This window comes from Cyanistes caeruleus, chromosome 1 (genome assembly GCF_971803275.1).
Source record: "Cyanistes caeruleus chromosome 1, bCyaCae1.hap1.1, whole genome shotgun sequence".
Lineage (NCBI taxonomy): Eukaryota > Metazoa > Chordata > Aves > Passeriformes > Paridae > Cyanistes > Cyanistes caeruleus.
In genome coordinates, this window is record NC_141701.1 from 112,276,782 (window position 1) to 112,298,235 (window position 21,454).

A 21,454-nucleotide genomic window follows, 5' to 3' on the forward strand; every position below is an offset into this window, starting at 1 on the left:
TGCCTCCCAAAACTTGAAGACAAAATGGGATCTTACAGATACTTCATGCATAGTTGAGTGAGTTCAGTTAATGGTTCAATGACTTTTCCCAAGCTGCATTCTGCTCTATCTGCATCTAAATAGTACTCAGGTAAATTAAAACCCTTAATACAGTCACTTCCCAAATAATCCTTGCAACTAAATTCCATCTGACAACAACAACACAAGAGAAACATAGTAGACAATCTTTTCACATGGACATCTTCTTCAAGAAACTAAAAGCTGATTCATGTCTTTTAAGAAAGCATCAAAAGTTACAGACATTAAAATCCAATTTCAGTGTGTCTCTTGAAATAAGAGATAACAAGAAGTAAATAAGCATGCTATCTTATCAAGATCCCTATTTTGATGGCCAACATTGTTCATACTGAATACCCAGTACATTCCTGATTATTTAAAGATTTAAAAAAATAAGAAAAAAAAAAGGAAATAATTTTCATTTTATAGCTGTCATTCTTTACCATTCAGCTTTCTGTCTCAAGCAGGCTCTGTAAGAATATTCTACTTTAATACTGGATCTAATGATGTGTCCTCTCTGAGACAACTGGGAATGTGACCATGGAGCACAGTGGCTTTTACTGACAGAGCCAGCCTCACCGACTCCTTGCTATTCACACTCCTTCCATTGGGTGTTGCTGTGATATTAAACAGATTACTGCTGGGACTCAAAGTGTGCACACAGAAAGGCAAGCCAAAGGTTAAAGTTCTCTGCCTATGGTGCTCAGCCCATTGTTCTACACAGCCCAAGTTTGTTGTGCTTAAAAAGTTGGTGGTGTAATTCATTAGCTGGTGCTGAGAAAAATTGTCAGTGACTACTTTTGGAAGTGCAGTCCTAAAATGGAGTCTTTCAGCTTGCACTAAAAGCTTTATATACTTTCATGAAGGTGATCTGACTAAAATTTATATGTACATTGCAGCATTCAATTACTGTACACTGTAGCTGTGCAGATGGCTTTCTTTTAATTAGAGTATTTAGTGCATCTTCTGCATAAAGAACCAGGCAATGAATAAGAAGAAATTTAATGAAAGTAGCCAAAAAAGGAAATAGTTTAAAGGAAACTAGGGGGGAAAAAAAAAGGTGAGATAATGACTTAGGACACAATTCTTGCAAGTATTTCCTGCTCATTTAATGCAGCCTTTCAGAAAACCCAGAGGAGAAATCTTTGCAAATTTGTGGCCTTGGAGAGGTCTTGCCAAGCAGTAAGTATTAAGCAACTGATCACTAAACTTTGCACATCTGATGAACGCACTGATGATAGCTGAAGATTTGAAAAGCAAAGTAACTGAAACTTGGCTTTCAGCGTGGCACAGACACACCAGTGAATGTGTTCCAAGGGTATTGTGAGAAAGTGTCAGAATTTCATTAAGTTACAGTGAGAAAAAAATGATATAAAATAATTTCATATTTTAAATATCCTCAGTATTAACAGCTACTGCTGTTAATCTGAAATCCTGGATAATTTCTAATCAATAATGAAGATGCTAGGCTTATATTCTTATATAAGTTGTATTCCTAGTTTGTTAGAAAATCATTGGCATTTAGTTATGTGGCCTCTATCCTAACTGGGGAAAAAAAAAAACAACAAAAAACCACCAACATTCAAAAGGAAAAAACACAGTGAGACAACATGAATTTTATATGTTCTTAAATTTGCTGCTGGCAGGCATAAATGCTTAAAACATACAAACCTGGGTAAGAAAAAGCTTCTATGGGTCATAAAGGACAGGCTTCAGCCAGGGAAGTTATACACCCTCTTAGCAGGGGTAGTAATTTAAGTCACTCTCAAGATAAATTCCAGTATTTCTGTATTCTAAGCTCTTCAGTGAATTTTAAATTTTGCAGTGATGGCTAGACTTACCTGGTAGACCGGGTGGGGTTTTCAGATATTTGCCATTAAAATGCTGAATTACTACTTCACATTTTTCTGTAGACTCCATTCTGGAAAAGAGAAGAGAGTGGGATATGGGTAGAGGCAATATGTGTGCTGGATTGTTATGGAAGCACTCAGTCAGCAAAAAACAAAAAGCAGAAGGAGAAAAAAAGGACAAGCACAGATGCTGAGAGACATCTTCATAGCTGCTGCTGCTGATTTCTGCAGAGAAACTGGTTGAGCCCATTTAGGACAGAGTGTGGCTCCCGAGGAGGACCTGCCACCCTCCCTGCCTGCAGCTGCACTTCCAGCTGTGTTTGAGCCACAGGCCTGTCAATGAACAGTCCTCTTCTGGCTCCAGGGCATCACCCTGAACAAGGACATCCTTTGTGCTCTCACGTGCTGCCTGAAAAAGCAATGGACACATTTCTAGATTTCTTGTGCACCCAAAATAACTTCAAATGGCTTAAAGAAATGAATTGCAGGATTTGGAGAGGAACACGGAGGATTAAACAACAATTATTAAGGATTACAATGTTAAGAAATCAACCTGCAAAGACAGACTTTGCAGTAAAACCAAAGACAATGCATATATGACTATTACAACACAAAGCCAAATTCTGGGCAAAGACAGTAATTTATGTGTAACACTGGCAGGGGAATTACCTTACTGTTCCTCTACTATGAGTTCAGGCTAACTTTCAGAGTTGAGACATTAAAGCATTAACAGTGAATCAGTAAGTGTATTTTTGAAGAATGTTTAGGAACATAAAATTACTTGTCAAATCCCAAACCATGGTTATACCATATCTGGGAACTCACCATTGTTCCACATCTTCTAAATTAAGTGCGTACAAGTCCAGAAAAACTTTGCTACAGAGGGGCTTTAGAAACTTTGAAAAGAGGGAAGAGAGAAATGGAAAGCTAGTAATTTCCTAGAAAAGTTGTGTTTAAAGCCATGTTCAATGCTCCTTCAATACACCAGTACCTACCTCCAGGTAGTCACAAAATAACTCTGCTGACCGATATATTGCTTACCTATCACCTGTCTACATTGTTTCAAAATGAATTTATCCACTACCCTGTCACACAGTTTGGGGAAACAGTGGTTCACATACAGCAGCAGTTTGTCTCCCAGGATACAATTTTACCAGAGTCCATAGGGCCACAGGCCACACCACACCACCAAAAAAAAAACCAAAACAACAAAACCCAAACGAAAACAAACAAACAAACACAAAAAAAACCAAACCCATTTAATTATTTGAGTAAGTCAGTCTCTTGTCCAATTGTTTCAGGTGAAGTTATTAAAACTTTCCCCTTCCATACTGTATCATGGTTTATCATGTGGGCTGGGCCATTTCTACAAGCACAAAGACAGCTACTTAGATTGTTCACTTTGGCTTCATTCAGATTTAACTAAGCGAATGTCTGCGCTGAGCCTTTAGAGACTCTTGTCTCTGAAAGAATAAATGCAATAAAAGTCTGTTTTCTGTAGCTGCAGGCACTTGGTGTCAAACCATGTTATGTTGCACCACACAGCAGTGACAATTTCATTTTAATACACGGGGTACATTTTAACAAGCCAAAGCAATCCCTGCAAAGAATGCAATATATAAGATGCCAAATGAAAGAGACTCAGTGCACTTCATGCGTTTTATGTGGGAAGAGAATAAAAGTGAAACCCACAGTGCTCTGGGATAAAAAGCCCATCATTCGAATAGCACTCTGAAAAAGAATGTGCACATTTTCCTCTCAAGTTTCACAATTAACGGCTCTCAAATGCCATTGCTGGCTATCTGTAATCTGGCACACGCTTCGCTTGAAACCGACACTGGCATTATCAGCCTGAAAAGGCAGCACAATAGACAAAGCCCTCTATACATGTTCCCCTCAGACGTGTTGCTGAGTAACAACTGCATCCATCCTTTGCCCACCCCACCTGAGCCCTGGTGTGCTTTCTGCAACTTCTGCCTCTGGGGGTGGCCTTTCCTCCCGGCCGGGCAGAGATCAGGAAGGCATCCACCCCAGGGCCACCAAAACATAAATTATAATTGTCCACAATGCCCCATTTCTTAGAAATAACCATTTCAAATTGAGTTCTTCGGGATGATTGGCTCACTGACTAACTGGGAAAAATTTGGGGTACAGAGTAACCAGATATATTCGCAAAATTGTCAGATTCTTGACATAACAAGACTCTGGTTTTAGTTTCGTTAAAATTCTGACCAATATCAACCTCTTAGGTGTCAATGCCTATGGAAAGCACCTACACATGAGTTGAACCTATCCACACACATCAACACACATTACTCTTCTTGTTTTATCCATAAAGATGAGCTATAACTGGGCAGAGGCCCCAAAAATAAACTTTCTTTAGGTCCACATTAATAAATTCCTACTTTTCTTCCAAAAGGCTGTGGCACTCCTCTCTTGTAGAATGTGCTTTGAATTATTCTTCTTATATGAGCTAGCAACGAGACTGGTATTTAATAAAAATATCACTAATGGAACTGTTACATGTTAAAAGGTTTGTTGTAAAAGAATGTCAGCTGAGCCCAGGTAAACTTGGGAGAAGAACACGAATACATCTTTTAATATTGGTGTTCCTTTCATAATTAATAGAACAAAAATATGAAAAAAAAAATATCCTAGATGCTTCAAGACCTTCTACTGAAAGATATAATTATTCAACACTCTTGCTGGAAAGAGAAGGAAAAGAGCTTCACATGATAATAGAAATTTGGTTCTGATTAGATCATTTGCACTTTCAAACTCCTTTCAACTGTATATTTTTGGTGTTTATCCTAACAAGATCTAAGATATTTAAGATAAGCAATTTGGAGATAACTATAAAATTAAAAAGCCATAGGTTTTTATAACTTTTTAAGAGGTACAGATATTGATATAAACCCAAAATGACAAATAAAACCATGATAATTTATTTTTACCTGCATCTATGTATCTCCCAATTCTGGAACATACAAAATAAGTAATGCAACTGTCTATATTCTATCCAATTTGAAAATAAGTAAATTTCAATAAAATTTAAGAATATTTTTCTTATTTTTTAGCTATAGTTTTTAAACTAAAGATATTTCAATATGAAAAGTAAAAGAAAAAAAAATTCCAAACAAACCCAAAACAGTGGATGCTTAAGCAAGCACCAGAACCAAATAATTTGATATTCACTTCCTGCTGTTAAATATTTACATCATGTAATTTAAAAACTTTCTATTATCCTATTATTAAAAATAAAAATAATTTATTTTATAATATAATATTTATGTTGTATGTCTCTACCACAGACCACAATGGTACCAAAGTAGTCATTATGTCTTTTTAGAAGTAATAGGGAATGTTTAACATGAAAAGGAAGAGGGGCAGGGGAGGGGCAGGGGAGGGGCAGGGGAGGGGCAGGGGAGGGGCAGGGGAGGGGCAGGGGAGGGAGGGGCAGGGGAGGGCAGGGCAGGGCAGGGCAGGGCAGGGCAGGGCAGGGAGAAAATAAAAGAGAAAAAAATTATTTTAATATCCCCCCCAAAGCTCTTATACCTGCATATTATCAAGATTAATGCAGCATCAAGAAACAACTTAATACAATTTTTATATAAGGAATAACATGGTGATTACATTATTACCTGAGAAATATTCAGTACCTTGTAATTACCAGTTAGTGGAAAAGTGCAGGTTTGGTTTACATATACCATGTAGTCACTTTGCTTAATAATAATAATAATGTAAATGAGAATCAGGACTATACTATTTTTTATATCCAGAGTAAATTTTTAAAGATGAAATTGTTGCTACCGCATTTATGTTATGATCAACATATAAATATTTAGACTTACAAGAGCGTAAATAATAAATCTTTGAGAACAATGTTTCCTTACTATTTAAGGCATTTTGCAAAGATGGAAGCAGATGGATAGTAACAGAATTATACAGTAAGGGGAGCCCAAAGAATGGAGACCATAGTTAGAATATACACCAGAGAACTGAATTTCTTTAGCATATCAAGAAGATGACTAGAGTGACAGTCTGATAACACTGCATAAGTACCTTTGTGGGGAGAATAAACTAGGGAGAAAGGACATCTTTACCCTTCCTGAGAAAGTTGTGACAGATGAATTCAAAAGAAAAATTAGTGAGGAACATTTAGCTGCAAGGAAGATGATCCACTGGCAAACATTAGATAGAAGAGAGGTGGTCCTTTCTTTCTAACTGATGACTTCAAATAATTTCTGAAAGTCTTATTTTAGTAAGACACAATCATTATCTCAATATTAGGTAACGGGTAGTATTTCAACTGCCTACGATATAAAAGATGTGAGGCAAAATGATCTTCAGGTCTCAAATACTCTAAAGCTACAAGATAGTTTTGATTAGTATGAGGTTTCCTATGTTTTTCATCCTTCCATGGAAACACATTCTCTATTTTTTAATTTATTTTGCTAATTTAATTCCAGGCATTCTAAGACCCTGATGTGGCTGCAACCTGTGATTTCCTTCTCCCCTGTAACAGATTTAGGTATCTTATCTCCCCAACTTTTCAGTCAGTAAGAGATTGTTTCAAAATGTTTGTGCTTTTTGGTTTGAATCCATTTTTTGTTGGAAAAAAGCTATTCCCTTTGCCACTCACAGCCTCAGAAGACATTTATTTTGACAAGTTCTCCTCATTGCTCACAAATTATATCTTTTCCCAACATGTCTTGCCTGTATATTCTTCAGCTGTCTGCTTGAACAACAGGAGGTTGTTTACTATCTCAGACAAATGTAAAAAATCTACAGAAACCACTCTTTTCCTCTCGAGATGTGGTTCATTCTACACCTTGCAGCATCACCCATTATACCAAGGTGAGCTGTCAGAGTATTTCTGCACTACAGTATCTATATTTACAGTGCTCTCCATAGAGAAACCTCTTTGGGTCAGAAGAAATAACTTCATTACACCTACATTATCCTGAAAACCTCTGAAAGTTGCACAGTGTCCTTTAAAGAAAGGAAAAAACATAGAAATTAAAGGCTCATCTCCCTTGTTTTACTTCAGTGGAAACTGGAGCATAACCATTTCTACTGAAATCCATGCAAAGCTTCTATAAATGGAATAATGATCTTGTGATTGCTCAAAATCTCACTTCCTAGTCCTTGTTGCTCCCTTTCAGTTGCCGAGTTGAGTATTATTTCCAAAGACTAAATTTAAGACTTGTAAAATGCAGGTAAGGTGGAGATAAGTTTAGTAAAAAAGATAGGCAGGCAAAGAAAAGCAACCCATTAGAAGCTTTTCCAGAAGAATAAGGTAGGGAAAAAATGAGGATGAAGCCCAAACTCCCAACAGCAGAGTGTTTAAATGCCTCACTACAGATGTCCCCAAGCTAGGTCACAAAGGGATGGAAGCCTCTCCCTGATGTGTACCTTTGCTCTGAGGTGACAGCTAATTGAGTATCCCTTGACTTTGGTCATTTGCTGGGAACAGCACCATAACATTCTTTTATGACCATTTGTGTTGTACAGATTTTCTCGTGTTACTGGAAAAGAATAGTGTGAACACACAGTCATCTCCACCTAGACCTAGGCTGATTTATGCTACTGTCTTCCCAGTCTCAGGTTAAGTATTATACTGCTGCCCGCCAGCAGTGCAATACTTGACTGTCTGACTGTCAGCATTTCCATCATAAATTTCTGTTTTCAGAAGCTTATGACTTCGTTGTAAAATGTCGCTTGGGGGAGGAATCTTGCAAGGTCGTTTTAAGTTACAAGACAGCAAACAAAATAAAAAAGTTAGAGGTTTCTAACTCTTTCTTTGCACTTCATCATTTAAAAGGACCTATAAAATTCTTGTTCTGCTGTTCTGCTGTTCAGCTGAGTGTGACAAACCTGTGTATGGTGTTATTAATACTACTGTCTCTTTAGGGAAGATACTTAAATAATACTTGAATGGTATTATATTGTGGGATTATAAAAAACAATTTTTATTTCATTGATTCAGTGTTACCAGTTAAGTCCCTCCTCAAGGTATATACCAATATCTCCTTGCTCCCTTTTCCAAAGCCCAAGGAGCTCTTCAACTGGACTCATGGTACCTCAGGCTTGGATTATGCAAATTGCTCAGCCAAATTATCTGATGGCTCCCAACTTTCCAGCTTTCTCCCTTATCACCTTCCAGAGCTGCACATTCATTTTCATCTTATGGAGTCCCATTTATATTTGTCTAGGGATCCTGACCCATCTGTCCTTCCTTTCAGGGAGTTTGCTTCTCCCTGAAAGTGATGCTTCATGCCTGTCAACTTTCTTAGGGATTCACAAAGTCCACCAAAATTTTTCCAGGTTGCAACAGCAGATGAAAATATGAGGGTCTCAGAGACACATCCCCACACAGAACTCCTCACCACCTGCAGTGTTGCTCTGAGACTTTTCCAGGGAGGCCTTTCAAAGGAAATGTATCACCACAGGCATTGGAATATTTTACAGATAACACAAAAAGTCTTTGGAGCATATTTGGGATTTCCTGTTTCACCTGAGATATTCAATTATCCTGGGATATCCTGAGATACGCAATTTCCTAGGTAAGATGCAAGATGTGACAAATCATTTTTCTGCCTGAAAGTAGGAATGATCCCTATAATATCTAAGCCTCTACTACCATCCCAGATGCTGGACTTATTCAAGTTAAATTATAGCACCTTTTCAAATCACCTTCAATTAAACCCTTGAATAAGGAAGAACAAAGCACTTTACCTCTTCACAAATGAATCCCTAAACTGACTGAATGTTATTTATCCCCTGGTGCTGCTGACTTCTATGTCTCCAATGTAGCAACATCACTGATCCTCAGAAATCTCTCTCTAAATATTCCACCTTTTATTTAGCAAAACAGCACCACATGCTTTTCACCTTAACATCTGAAACTCATCCTTTGTGGGCCTGTGGAAAGCCAGGTCTTCCAGAACATACAGTTATCTCTTTATAAGTGGCAACACTTCAGGATGAAGATAAATATTTCCTTCCATGCTCTCAATACCTTTCCCTATCCAGTAATTCCAGCCTCCCTCAAAGACCTTACTATCTCTGATCTGCTTTTTAGTCATATTATCAACAATACCACCAATGTTGTTTGCCAAACACATAAAATATCAACTTTAAAATTATAACTTGCAATAAGTCTTCAAATACAGTTTCTGTGGATTTTTTCCTTTTTTTATTTCTTTTGTATTGTTTTGTTCTGTTTCATATTGCTGGTTTGTTGTTTTTTTTTTGTTTTTTTAAAGGATGAAAGACTATGATTATGTTCTAGGCTCTGAAGAATGCACTTACACTTTCAAAATGAAAGATCAGCTGCTGAAATTACTAGATGACTCCCAGGAACAGGTATTTAAGAAAAACATCCACAAATTTAATGCTGCGATGACAAGGGCATCACAGTGTCATTCCCTCTTTTAACAGACAATCTTACAACAGACTGAACTCAAAGCTTCACATCCAAAGAAGTGCCTCCTTTTTTCCAACATCCTACTTCTAGTAAGAATTTCTGCCCCCTCCTATTTCTTCTCATTTCTCTCTCTGCTCTAGGATAGGCTGTGTCTAGTCTCAGTTTCTGCTTGACAGTGTCAGCAGAAGCACCCCTGCCAAAAGACCACAGCAGTGCGAGCCCTGTGGAATGCCAGCTCCCACGGAGAGTCTGAAGGCAGGTAATATAGCCTTGAAGTAAAAAGCATGGGCCAGGGGTCAGGCAGAAGCAGATGTGCAGAGGTTATAGCATGGATTAGCTTTTATGAAGCCACAGTCGAAGTCTAAAATTTCCCTTCTCTGGCCCCTTGCTCATAACTCTCCTCCCCAAAATCTCCCCTGGGGTGTACCCAGGCACTGTTGGCTCTGGCCACATTGAAATGGAAAAGATTCAGGAAAATCTGTTCAGTTGCTTTTGAATGGTGCAAAAGAGAGGAAATTGTTTCATGGCTTAACTTTCACTCAGATCTAGTTATGTGTATGCACATAGTCTGAGAGGGTTGTTAATGTCACCAGACGGAACTAAGAACATTTTGATCCAGGAACATTTGAAGTTCTCCAGGTTATAAATGATTAAGTAGCCACCTGCAGTACTATAATACTGCTAATCATACCCACTTAGAAGAAAAATCTGACAATAGCTGCCTACCTTTAGACTTTACTTCTGATTGCTTTCTGAATGAATATACTTATTTTGAGATTGACTATTTCTATGATTGGGCAGACTCAGAAAGTGACTTTTAATCATCATAAAATGTAATTAATAGCTTTGAAACATCACATTTCAAAATGATTGTATGCTGCATCATTTCAGCATATGCAAATGTAACTTTTTCCCTGGTGCTTCTGTGGCTCTGCTTAGAGCTATGTTAAGCATCATGGCACATTCCACAGGCAGGCAAGATATACTGTGATCAAAGTTCCCAGGTCAGAATAGCCAGGATCTTCACCTGGAGTGCTGATTTGAACTCCTAAAATCTTATTTGGACTGAAATCCAGTTTCCATTCCCTGCCTATACTGCACTGTACCCTACACTGTACCCACTCAACATGTGCTCATGCCATAGGTACACTAGAATACCTAGTGACTTGATGACTACGAGCAAAGCTAAAGGAATTAACAACCTTTGTTTGGTTTGATATACAGGGAAAATATAACAGAAAGCTATAGAAGAAAAGAAGAAAGTCAGTTGGTCATGTAAAATTAAATTATTGTATTGATAATTCAGCAAAGACAGGAGTCATCATTCAACTATGACTCTAAATTCCTGGATGATTTAGTCTCACTCAAATTAGTAGGACTGTACACTTTGATGGAGTGAAGGTCTTACCCTACTGTTGTTTGCATGGTGAATTACACAACCTACAAGTTAGATCATTAAAGGGTTCCTGAAATATGTTCCATAATTAAATACATTTTCACAAAGTAAGTCAATTTTCAAAAATGCGAGTTTATCCATGACTTAGACTAATCTATATTTAGTGAGCTAGAAAAATTCATGTTATTATCTGCAAGAATGCACAAGGATCAGTATGCCATCTTTCACCATAAATGTTTTGCCTTTTCCCATTTGAATTCAGACCATATTATCTTAACATTTTTTGTGCATGTTGACCTTTCTCATCAAGGGCAGCAGTAACACTGCAATGTCATTTTTCTTGAAAGCTAACTTTTTATCACACCATAACTCATTTCACTCAGTGGTATTATGACTCTAACAGAAGTGCCATGATATACCAAGATATGATGGATTTCAGAGAAATTTGCAAGACGAAGAAGTCATTCTGCCTCCTCTACAAAGCACAGTGTTATGAATATTCTGTTGAAACAATGATCTGAGATTTTTTCCCCTTTTTCCTTTGAAGCAGAAGACTGATTTGCAGCAGAATTGCAAATTTCTCTCCTTATTTGTTTTTTCAATACCTTTCTATATATAGCACTCTATTTCTTGGCTTTTGAAAAAAAACCTGTTTGATTGGAGAATGTTTCAAGCTGAAGAGAATCTATGTAAATATTCCCTGAGAGTAAACATGGAGCCTTGTCTATCTGTACTAACAATGAAGTACATAGTAATAATATGTTGCCCATTCTGTCTAAAATGTCTGACTACTCCATGAGGGTTTGTTCTATGCAAATATTTCTTCTTAAGCTCTTTTCTTAGCTGCAGTTCAAGGAAGCTGCAGCTTTCAAGAAAGACACGTTTCCTCAGTTACAGTTCCTACCCTTTGCTCTTCTAGCTGCTAAATTTACTTTCTCCTGTTGCAAAATCTTTGGCAAATATTTAAACAGTTTCATAGAATGATTTGGGTTGAAAGGGACCTTAAAGACTATCTAGTCTCTCTCCAGATTTCTTAAAGGACCCCTTCAGGTACTGAAAGACTGCAATAAGTTCACCCTGGGACCTCCTAAGCACAGGCCTTGGTTTCTTTACCAAGTATTTGCTTTTTGCAAATAGGACATTTATTATTACCCGAGATTGATCCTGAAAGGATAACTCACTATTCATAGCCATTTTTATTTATAGGTATATACATATATATATATACATGTATGAACTGGTTTTTAGAGCAATGGAATGAACATCCTTCCTCACTGGCATTTCTTGGTAGAAAGAACGGATACAATGGGATCAAGGCACTGCTCTGCATCTTCCATAGCTGTGAGACTTCAGAGCTACAGAACAGACAGCATTTCCAAAGGACCAAAGGTGAAAAAATGTGCATGAATCAAAGTAAGAGCAAAGGTTTCACCTGGCAAAGCCGACTCCTCTGCTGACTCCATTCGCATCTCTTAATATTCTGGTGGAAATGACGTGTCCAAAGGGTTTCAGCATATTCTCCAGTTCCTGCTCGTCCATGGACACGGGTAAATTTGAGATGTATAGATTTGTGGGATCTTGCTCTTGTTGCTACGACAAAATAAGAGAAATATCCTCAGTTAGGCTTAACATAATAGAATAGCTTGTGGTTCCTACAATAAGGGACAGTTAAAATAGGACCAAGCCAAGAATTCAGAGCTGCAGTGGAAGAAAAAGCTGGGTAATCTTTTCATGACAGCAACGTATTTGCCAGATTTCTGCAAACTCTCATGCATGTGCGTAATTCTGTGCGTGATTGCTCTTATTGAACTCAGTGGCACTACTAATTTATAGAAAATGACTCTCATGCACAAGTATTCTTGTATTTGTGTCCTAATTTAGCAAAGAGATTGTGAAAAAAATGTGATTTCCACAAATGTGCTAATGTTAACATAAATAAAGAACAAAAATTCAATATCTATTTTAAGCAGATGTGCTTTCCAGCCTGAACATTTCTCATTCAGCCTGTTCATTGTGAAAAAGGTTGCTTGAAAACACAGAACACTTTTCATAGTGTCTTTTTCCTTTTCTTTCCCCTTCTTCTTTCATAATAATGAACAGTAAGATCTAACTGGGCCGGGGGCAGGAGTGGGAGTTCTGCAGTTCAACTGATGGTCCTAGTGAGATAGGTCACATGTTTATTCTGAGACTAAATCAAAAAAATCTTATAAAACAAAGCCTGTAGCATGAATAATTGAAAAAACGAATTTGAAAGCAGCTCTCTTGTTCTATTTCAGATCTTTAGGCTAAACTTTCCATTTTGGTAACTACCCCAACTCCTATTCTTGCTTGCCGAATTACTGCAAAACAACATGAAAGAGACATAGATGCAATATGTAAAATAAGCGTATTAAAGCAGTAAAAAACCTCTTGTTTACAGACAACCAGGTCTTGATTGCATTAAATCAATTTAGTTATGCTCTTGCAGATTTTCATGGCTCTGTCCATTTTGATTGATACAAGGTTTACATAATATCTGATTACCTGCCAGTATAAGCCTGACTGGGATCAGGCATTACTACATAATTTCAGCTAATGTTAAATAACCAAAAATATAAGATGCAATCATTATACTGTGCAGTAATCCACAGTATATCTTCTCTGGGAAAGTTCTCTGAGACAGAGTTTTTAATTCTTTTTATTACACATTTTAATGGGCAGAATTAATTTGTACTTGTTCAACACTGAGTTGACAACAGCAATACCCTTTTTTTGCTGAGTTGTCCTAAAATCAGATTAATAACCTTGCAGCAGGGCTGCAACCTTGCACTGTTATGAAATTACACACAGTCCTTCAGCCATCTGCCCTGGTTTAACTAAACTAGTTTCAAATTACACTCCATTAAAATCAGTGAGAATGTGCCTTGTCAAACACAATCATGCATTCTGTTTTGAGAAGATGTATGAAGACAGGATAAAACCAAGATGTCTGCTCTATCACTGCCTTGTACATTCAAGGCTTCAATACTGGAAAGAGAAATTGCTTCAAGCTATGATACACACACACCATCTTTGCAGGGACAAGAATGACTAAGGCAAATCTAATGTAGCTAAATACCAGAATCAGAAGCTGAAGGAAGTTTTTAGCTTTTCTTACCCCAGGCTCAAGGGCAATTTCAGCCTTTTTGGATGAGACAAAAAACTGAAAATGGATACCCCAAAAGGTCCAAAATCAGGAGGCATGTAAGGCTGTTGTACTGTCTAATGTAGATTCTGATCTCAGGGCTATGGATGCTTGTCTTTGGACATACTGGCAAATGACCATTGCATTCTAGCTTTGCATCTCCACACTCACTACCCCATGACACAACACATTACCGTGCATGATGAATTCTTCACTGTTTTACAAAACATAAACAAAAGACCAAAAATAGGAATGTTTTCAAGCTGTCCATAAAAGTATTACCATGTCTTACACTAAGGGGCAGAAGAGAGGAGAGGAACACCAGACACATGAACACTGAACTTATTGCAGATTCAACTGTTTGAAGCTACAAACTTCAAATCTAGAAAAACCTTCTTTCCCTTTTCAGTTATCTTTCCCTGCAGTCATCTTCCTTCCTCTCACATCAATTTACATTTATACACATCCAAAAGCTAGTTCCTCTCCAGTAACCAAAAGATGCTAGTGAGGGGTCAGAACTGCTACAGTATCGACAATGGAAGAGAAATCATGCAAACAGTCCCAGAGGGAAGGTAGACAAGAAAAGAAAAGGAATATGAGCTTCAGATCACACTTTTAGCTTTGGGAAAAGTAAGGAGACAAGAATGGAAGCCATTTTCTTTCTCTCTCTCTCTTTTTTTTTTTTCATTTTTCATTTTTTCTGTATGCAAACTATTTCGGTTTTATTGATTGGTAGTTCCCTCCTTTTCCATCCTCCACACCCCGAAGCCACACAAAAAAAATGAAAGATGTAGGAATTTGGAAGCACCTTCATTGTTACTAAGTACTTTGAAAGGGTGAGCAATAGAGGTAGATAAAGCAGAGCCATTCAAGAAGCAAATCAAAGCAGAAAGTTTTGCAATTCCAATTGGCACAGTTCTTCAGAAATAATTCCATTTTTATGCAAACCTCTACCTATTGATTGGTTAAGGGCTTTGATTAATCCACCAATCAATGCTCAAGGACTAACATCTCTTGCTAATATTTAGAAAAAAATATCCTGATGAAATCCCTGTAGCCAAAGACCAGACTAATGTGGAAAAGTGGAGTTATGCATCAGTAACTTCACGACAGTCTCTTCTTTCACTGAAGCAACTCAGTCCCACAGCACATTAAAATGAGAACTCTCCCTTTGACTACTCAGTTTTCAAGCTGGGGCAAACAAATAAAATAAATAAGAAGCGTTGCCAATGTGTCTCACTTCTAAACCAGAAACACATAAGCCTTTTAACTGTGCTAGAGATTAAATGTCCTTGTTTTAAATATCTGTGGAAAGTTAGCTACACTCTGAGGATGAATGAAAGACTAGCAGACCATAGTCACTCTTTCACAGGGATCTGCCAAGCCTATCTTTTATCAATGTGATAAATAAATGTTGCAAGCAGGGAGAGACAGATGAGGCCACTCATGCTACCTCCACAACACAACAGTGTTTTCTAAGAAAGGAAAAAATTCACATTATTTTTCCTTACTATACAAATATAACATTTAGAGAAATACCCCTTTCCCTTACAGTGAAATATCACCCCACAGAAGCCACAGCTGACTGAAACAAGATGAAATGCCTGCACAGCCATGCAGCTGGGAGCTGAGCAGGCTTTACAAGGGTGGTGTGGAACCCAGCTGCCCTATCACTGTGCAGCCAGAGCCCACTGCCACCTACCCTCACGAGTCCCTGTTTCTCAGGCTTGGTCCCACTCCCAGCCTCTGGCACTGAGGCTCCTTGTGATCTTTTTCAGTTGTGCAGAGATCTCTGATGTTCAGCGTGGAGGTGCTGACACATGCCTCTCATTTTGCCCAAGCCTTTTCATCCCAGATTCCACAAGCTCCCGTGTGAGATATTCTCTTCCCCATCCCAGTGCAGCTGCTGAGCTTTTCACTGTCAAAGGTAAGCATCCTGCTGTTCAAAATATGCCTATTTATTGACAAGATAAGCCTAACCAGAACCATAAGTCCGAGCACCCCATGAACTACTTGCCTTTCATAATCCTAAGAGCTGACAGCTCAGTTTCTGCCTTCAGTGAAGGAACAGCTTCCAGGGTTTCAGGACTGATGGTGATGTTAGTGTCTGGATCAGGCTTCCTGTGGTTCATTTAATTCTCTCTAAGACTTTTCATTAGACATTAAAAAAATTCTGCTTCCCATCTTGGACCACAAAAATCCCATTTATTATTGCCTCCAGTCCCAAAATGCACTGACTGACCAGTCATCAGTGAGAGAACTGGAACTTTTTTGTTTGATACTGAAAGTCACTTCAGAACTGCATCTTCCTCCTATGTCCCTAATAGTCTGGGCAGGAACCTAAATGGTGAGTGGCAGAAAGTTGCACACTCACCACAAACAACTCCAATAGCACTGTGACTTGCATGCCCTGCAGCTGGAGACCTGGAGCCAGCGTGGTGGGGCCACAGCCAAGCAAAGCCTGGCCTTTGCTAGTGATTTCACAGAATCCTAGAATCACTAAGGTTGGAAGAGGCCTCCAAGATAAAGTCCAGCCATTAACCTAACACTGCCAGATCCACCACTAAGCCATGTCTCTGACCACTATATCTATGTGTCCCTTACAGACTTCTAGGGACCTCTCTGGACCTCTCTTTCTACCTCAGGAGTGACACACCTGTAGATACAGTCTTCCCAAGGCACTCCTGTCCCTTGGATCCAATCCCCCACGAGTGAGAGGGCCTCCCCAGGGGGACCAGGGTCAGCCACTGCAGCTGACCACTGGCCTGGAGGCTCACAGGAGCAGGGGAGGGCTCTCTGCAGTGTGGAAGCAAAGCTCCTCTGCCTTTCCCAGGCCCCGTGCCAAACATGGGCAAAATAATGGGTAAAACACCAGGCCAAGTTGCTGCTTCATGAAGAGAGTGGTGAAGGCAACCATGCAGCCTGCTGTGTGGGCCAGCTGCAGAAGAACCATGCTCAAGACATGCAAACTTGCAAGCACAGTTTCAAGGCACGATCAAAAGCCTGCTCCTGCCTATCCTCACAGATGTTCATTTTAGCCATGATCTCCCACTTGACAGCCCAAGGATTTTCCATGTACAGTTTGCACTTGCACTGCAGCCTCAAAGAAGCAGGGATAAACTTATCCAGTCAGTCCCAATCCTATGAAATCCTGGCACAGCCTCACACCTTAGGCTAAGCGCATTCTGGGATCCTGGTATGTGCCAGTCTCTGTGGGTACGCTGAGTGCCAGAGAACGAGCCAGCAAAAACAACAAAAAAGAAATTAAGTCAATTTAAGCTCCTCTCCAGAGAAGTGCATGGCTTTTTGTAACTCCCTTTGCTCCCACTGCAGCCTGTTTCACCATCATTGTATGAGCATAATACCTCAGCTCCTCTGGCCCTTGTATTCCAGGGGCCATAGCTGCATGCGTATGTTGCAGTTGGGCCATTCTGGCTGGGGATGTGTATGATAGACACTCTTAAGGTGGTCAAAACCACTCCTAGGAAGGCTTAAAATTGTGAAGATTTAAAATTATTTTAATTCCAATTTGAAAAAAAAAAATAAAAAATTACAATTTTAAAATTGGAGGGTTTAAAATTGTGAATACAGCAAACTAACAGTAGGTCAAGCCCATGTTTTTGATTAGCTCTGACCAACTCCAGTGGTCAGCAGAGCAGGTGTCCTGCTGCAAGGCTCTGGAGATCAGCACTGGGGAAACAGCCAGAAATTTTGTCACTGCCTTTTAGGAAGAACTGGGCCAGTCACTCATCCCCCAAGGCCTTTGCCAAGAAGCAAAGTAAGTTTTTAATGCAGAGGATTTGAAATGCACTACACCAACAGCATTTCAAACAGAAAACAAACAAACAAACAAAAAATAAAAAAACCCAAAAACCACCAACAAACCCTAGCAGAGGGTATGCTGCAACTCCAAGTTTGCTGTTTGCTTTGCTGGGCCCTCCCAGACACTTTTGAAAGGAAAGACAGCGTTCAGATGGGATTTTCCCTCCCATCTTGACATAATCTTTGGAAGCAAAGCGTGAAAAGCTGAAAGAACAATTCCTGCTTGTTCGAGCTGAGGCTGAGCCACTTTACACAGTACACGTTTAGTAATGCATTCTTTAAAGACACGTGTAGGGAGGGGCAGACAGCTTTTGGCGATGTTATTTTTTGTTCCAAAAAGGAACTCCAGCCTCTTTTAATCTGTGATCTCAGTAAGGCTGGAAACTGAGTGTGTTTGGTTTATCTGGAAACCTTATGTACCAATTCCTTTTATTGAACCTACTTTATTTCTCAGAGCAGCTTGCTCTAGGAAACTAAGCACTGATTATGAGTTCAAATTATTTCTTTATCCATCTTCCAAACTTATTCTGGGAATTTAACTTTGTATATGGATCAATGTGAGATTCTGAACTCCTCTTTTAAAAGATATAATCAATATTTATACTAATAGATTATATGCTTTTTTTTTTGTCTTTAATAAATTGAGAATTCATAATATTAATTTTGACACAGGTCAGTATTACAACTTTAGGAAAACAGTTCTGTCTTTTTAGACAGGTTCAAAACACCCTCAATCAGTATTTTTCCCAAATTAGTTCATCTCTGCCTTATATCCACTGCCCAGATCTTCAGCCTATGGATTGAACTCCTTGTCTTCTTTAAAGATCTGGGTTGAACTTCTGTCTCCCCTCAAGATAAAAATGGTAATTTTTAAAGAAAGAGCCATTTATGTGGAACCATGTATATGAAACCAGGTCATGTGTATGGAAACATTTATGTGCCATTTCATACCTTTTCCAGTGTTTGTTTACTGTTTTCAAAACTGCAGTTGTATGCTAGCATCAGTCTCATCTACAGTTTATTACATTATTTCTAAACTGGATTCTTTATAGCCACTAAGCTTAAAAGAAATTTAGAGGAAGCATGTAATACTTTCTCTCAGTAGATTCACATTCAATAGCTCTTCTTGTTCTTCTGTTTTGTAATATTTATGTTTTGAGTTCTGCAGATTATGAGAACTTTTCAGGACATCTAAAACAGATTTTTCATTTAAAAGCTGATTTTATGAGCATTTGGTTGGAGTCACAACAAAATTCTGAATGAAAAGACTTTCCCCCCAGTTTTCTATTGTTACTCCATTTATTCCTGCTGCTTTTCCTCATTAATGTGGCATATTTTTTCACATGTGCAAAAGATGCCTGGTTTCAGACAGAGTAAGACACTGAATTTATAATCATCGTGTGTAACTTCAGCTCTAATACCTAATGTCTTCAAGGAACATTTAGAGAGGTTATCTCTTCACTGACCTATCCAGGCATGGCAGAATGCTCCTAACTTACTTAACCACTGTTAGATAGGATGAATACAGGCTAGTAATGTGAAAGTTGGAAGAAAGTCACCCCAGACTCCACCACCTCCTGGTATCAGAGAAGGGACAGCAGGAACTCCTTTTCCTTTTTCTCAGAGAGGATGGGAGGGAAGGGCATGATATAGTGGTTGGGGATGGAGATCTTGCCCGTGCATGCTCATGTGGTGCCTTTCCAATCACTGAAGATACACTGATATGAATTGACAGTAGTCCACTTTCAAAGTTTTTTTTTACATTACACATTTTTTTATATAAAGAACAAACTAACCCACTCTCATGAAACCTTTGCTATAACAATGGTCCAGATGATGCAGCCTTCCAGATTTGTCAATGGTATATTTTGAGCCATCATTGCAGTAACATGAGGTGAACAAAATGAATGAAGTGCAGCTGCCAGGGTTCCCTTTGACTTTTTCCTTGCTTATTTGCTTTCCTTTGTGTGGGCACATTTTTAACAATGTAGACAGCTAAATCAATGGCCAGTTAACTATTGATCCCAGGCTAGTTTCACTCTCTTGTTGAGCACTGCACCAAAAGGCTTACAATGCTATATAGAAAGCCTAAACTTCACATGGATTTTATTATTGCACAACGTATTAATAATATAACAGATACAGTTGAAGGAAACTGCTAAAAGTAATGCAGGCCTCCTTGTCAAGAGTATTTCCAAAGCTCTTTCATAGAATCTTGGAATTGTTTAAGTTGGAAAAGACCTTTATGATCACTGAGCCCATCTCTTAACCCAGCAATGCCAAGCCCATCGTTAAACCATGTCACACACTACACAAACCTGCCACTTTTAAATCCCTCCAGAGATGGTGACTCCACCGCTTCCCAGGAAGCCTGTTCCAGTGCCTGACAATTTTTATGGTGAACATTTTTTTCCTCATCAATTTGAACCTATCCCTGGTACAACTTGAGGAAGTTTTCTCTTGTCCTACCACTTGTTTTCTGGGAGACTGACCCCCACCTGGCTACAACCTCCTTTCAGGCAGCTGTAGAGAATGATAAGGTCTCTGCTGAGCCTCCTTTTCTCCAGGCTGAATAACCCCTGCTCCTTCAGTTGATCCTCACAGGACTTCTGTTCCAGAACCTTCACCAGCTCCATTGCCCTTCTCTGGACCCACTCCAGCCCCTCAATGTCTTTCTTGAAGTAAGGGACCCAAAACTGAACACAGGATTTGAGGTGTGGCCTCACCAGTGCTGAGTACAGAAGGACAATCCCTGCCCTGGTCCTGCTGGCCACACCATTTGCTGATACAGGCCAGGATGCCATTTGCCTTCTTGACTACCTGGGCACTGCTGGCTCATGTTTAGCTGGATGTCAAGCAGCACCCCCTGATCCTTTTCCACCAGGCAGATTTTCAACTGCCCTTCCCCAAGCCTGCAGTGTTCAATGGGGTTGTTGTGACCCAAGTGCAGGACCCAGCACCTCACCTTGTTGAACCTCATACAGTTGGCCTTTTCCCATTATTCCAGCCTGTTCAGATCCCTCTCTAGAGCCTCCCTACCCTCCAATGCTCCTGCCCAACTTAAGATCATCTGCAAACTGACTGAGGGTGTAGTTAATCCCCTCATCCAGATCATAGATAAAGATATTAAACAGGACTGGCCACAACACTGATCCCTGGGGATCACCACTTGTGACCAGCTGCCAACTGGATGCAGCTCCATCCACCACCTTTCCTTGGTCCTGGCCATCTAGACAGTTTCTAGTGATGAAAACACGTGCATCCAAACCACAAGCAGCCAGGTTCTCCCAGAGACTGCTGTGGGAAATGGTGTCAAAGGCTTCAGTAAATTCTAGGTAAACACCATCCACAGTCTTTCCTCACCCACTAAGTGTGTCACCTCGTCATAGAAGGAGACCAGGTTGGCCAAGCAGGACCTGCCTTTCACAAACCCATCCTGACTGGGCGTGATGCCCTGGTTGTCCTGTTTGTGCTGTGTGATTGTGCTCAAGATGATCTGCTCCATAACCTTCTGTGGCACCAAGGTCAGGCTGACAGACCTGTAGCTCCCCAGATACTCCTGTCCCTATGGATAGGTGTCACATTTGCTAACTTCCAGTCAACCACAACCTTCCTGCTGGGAAATGATTGAAAGTGGCTCAATGAGCACTATGTGAGCTCCCTCAGTATTCTTGGGTGGATACTGTCTGGCCCCATGAACTAGTATAACAGAGCACTAACCATTTCTCCTGGGAATA

At 39.4% G+C, this 21,454-nt stretch overlaps 1 protein-coding gene across 15 annotated transcripts in view; it reads right to left on the reverse strand.

Moving 5' to 3' along the window:
• The window catches only part of RBMS3 (RNA binding motif single stranded interacting protein 3), a 703,891-nt gene that overhangs the window by 138,710 nt on the left and 543,727 nt on the right, over window positions 1-21,454 (reverse strand). For all 15 annotated transcript variants that reach the window (XM_086850705.1, XM_086850694.1, XM_086850656.1 and 12 more), the window contains 2 exons: window positions 12,165-12,322; window positions 1,899-1,978 (listed from right to left, as the gene is read on the reverse strand). In XM_086850705.1, the coding sequence (XP_086706831.1) occupies window positions 1,899-1,978; window positions 12,165-12,322 (238 nt within the window). The remainder of the gene's footprint in view (window positions 1-1,898; window positions 1,979-12,164; window positions 12,323-21,454) is intronic.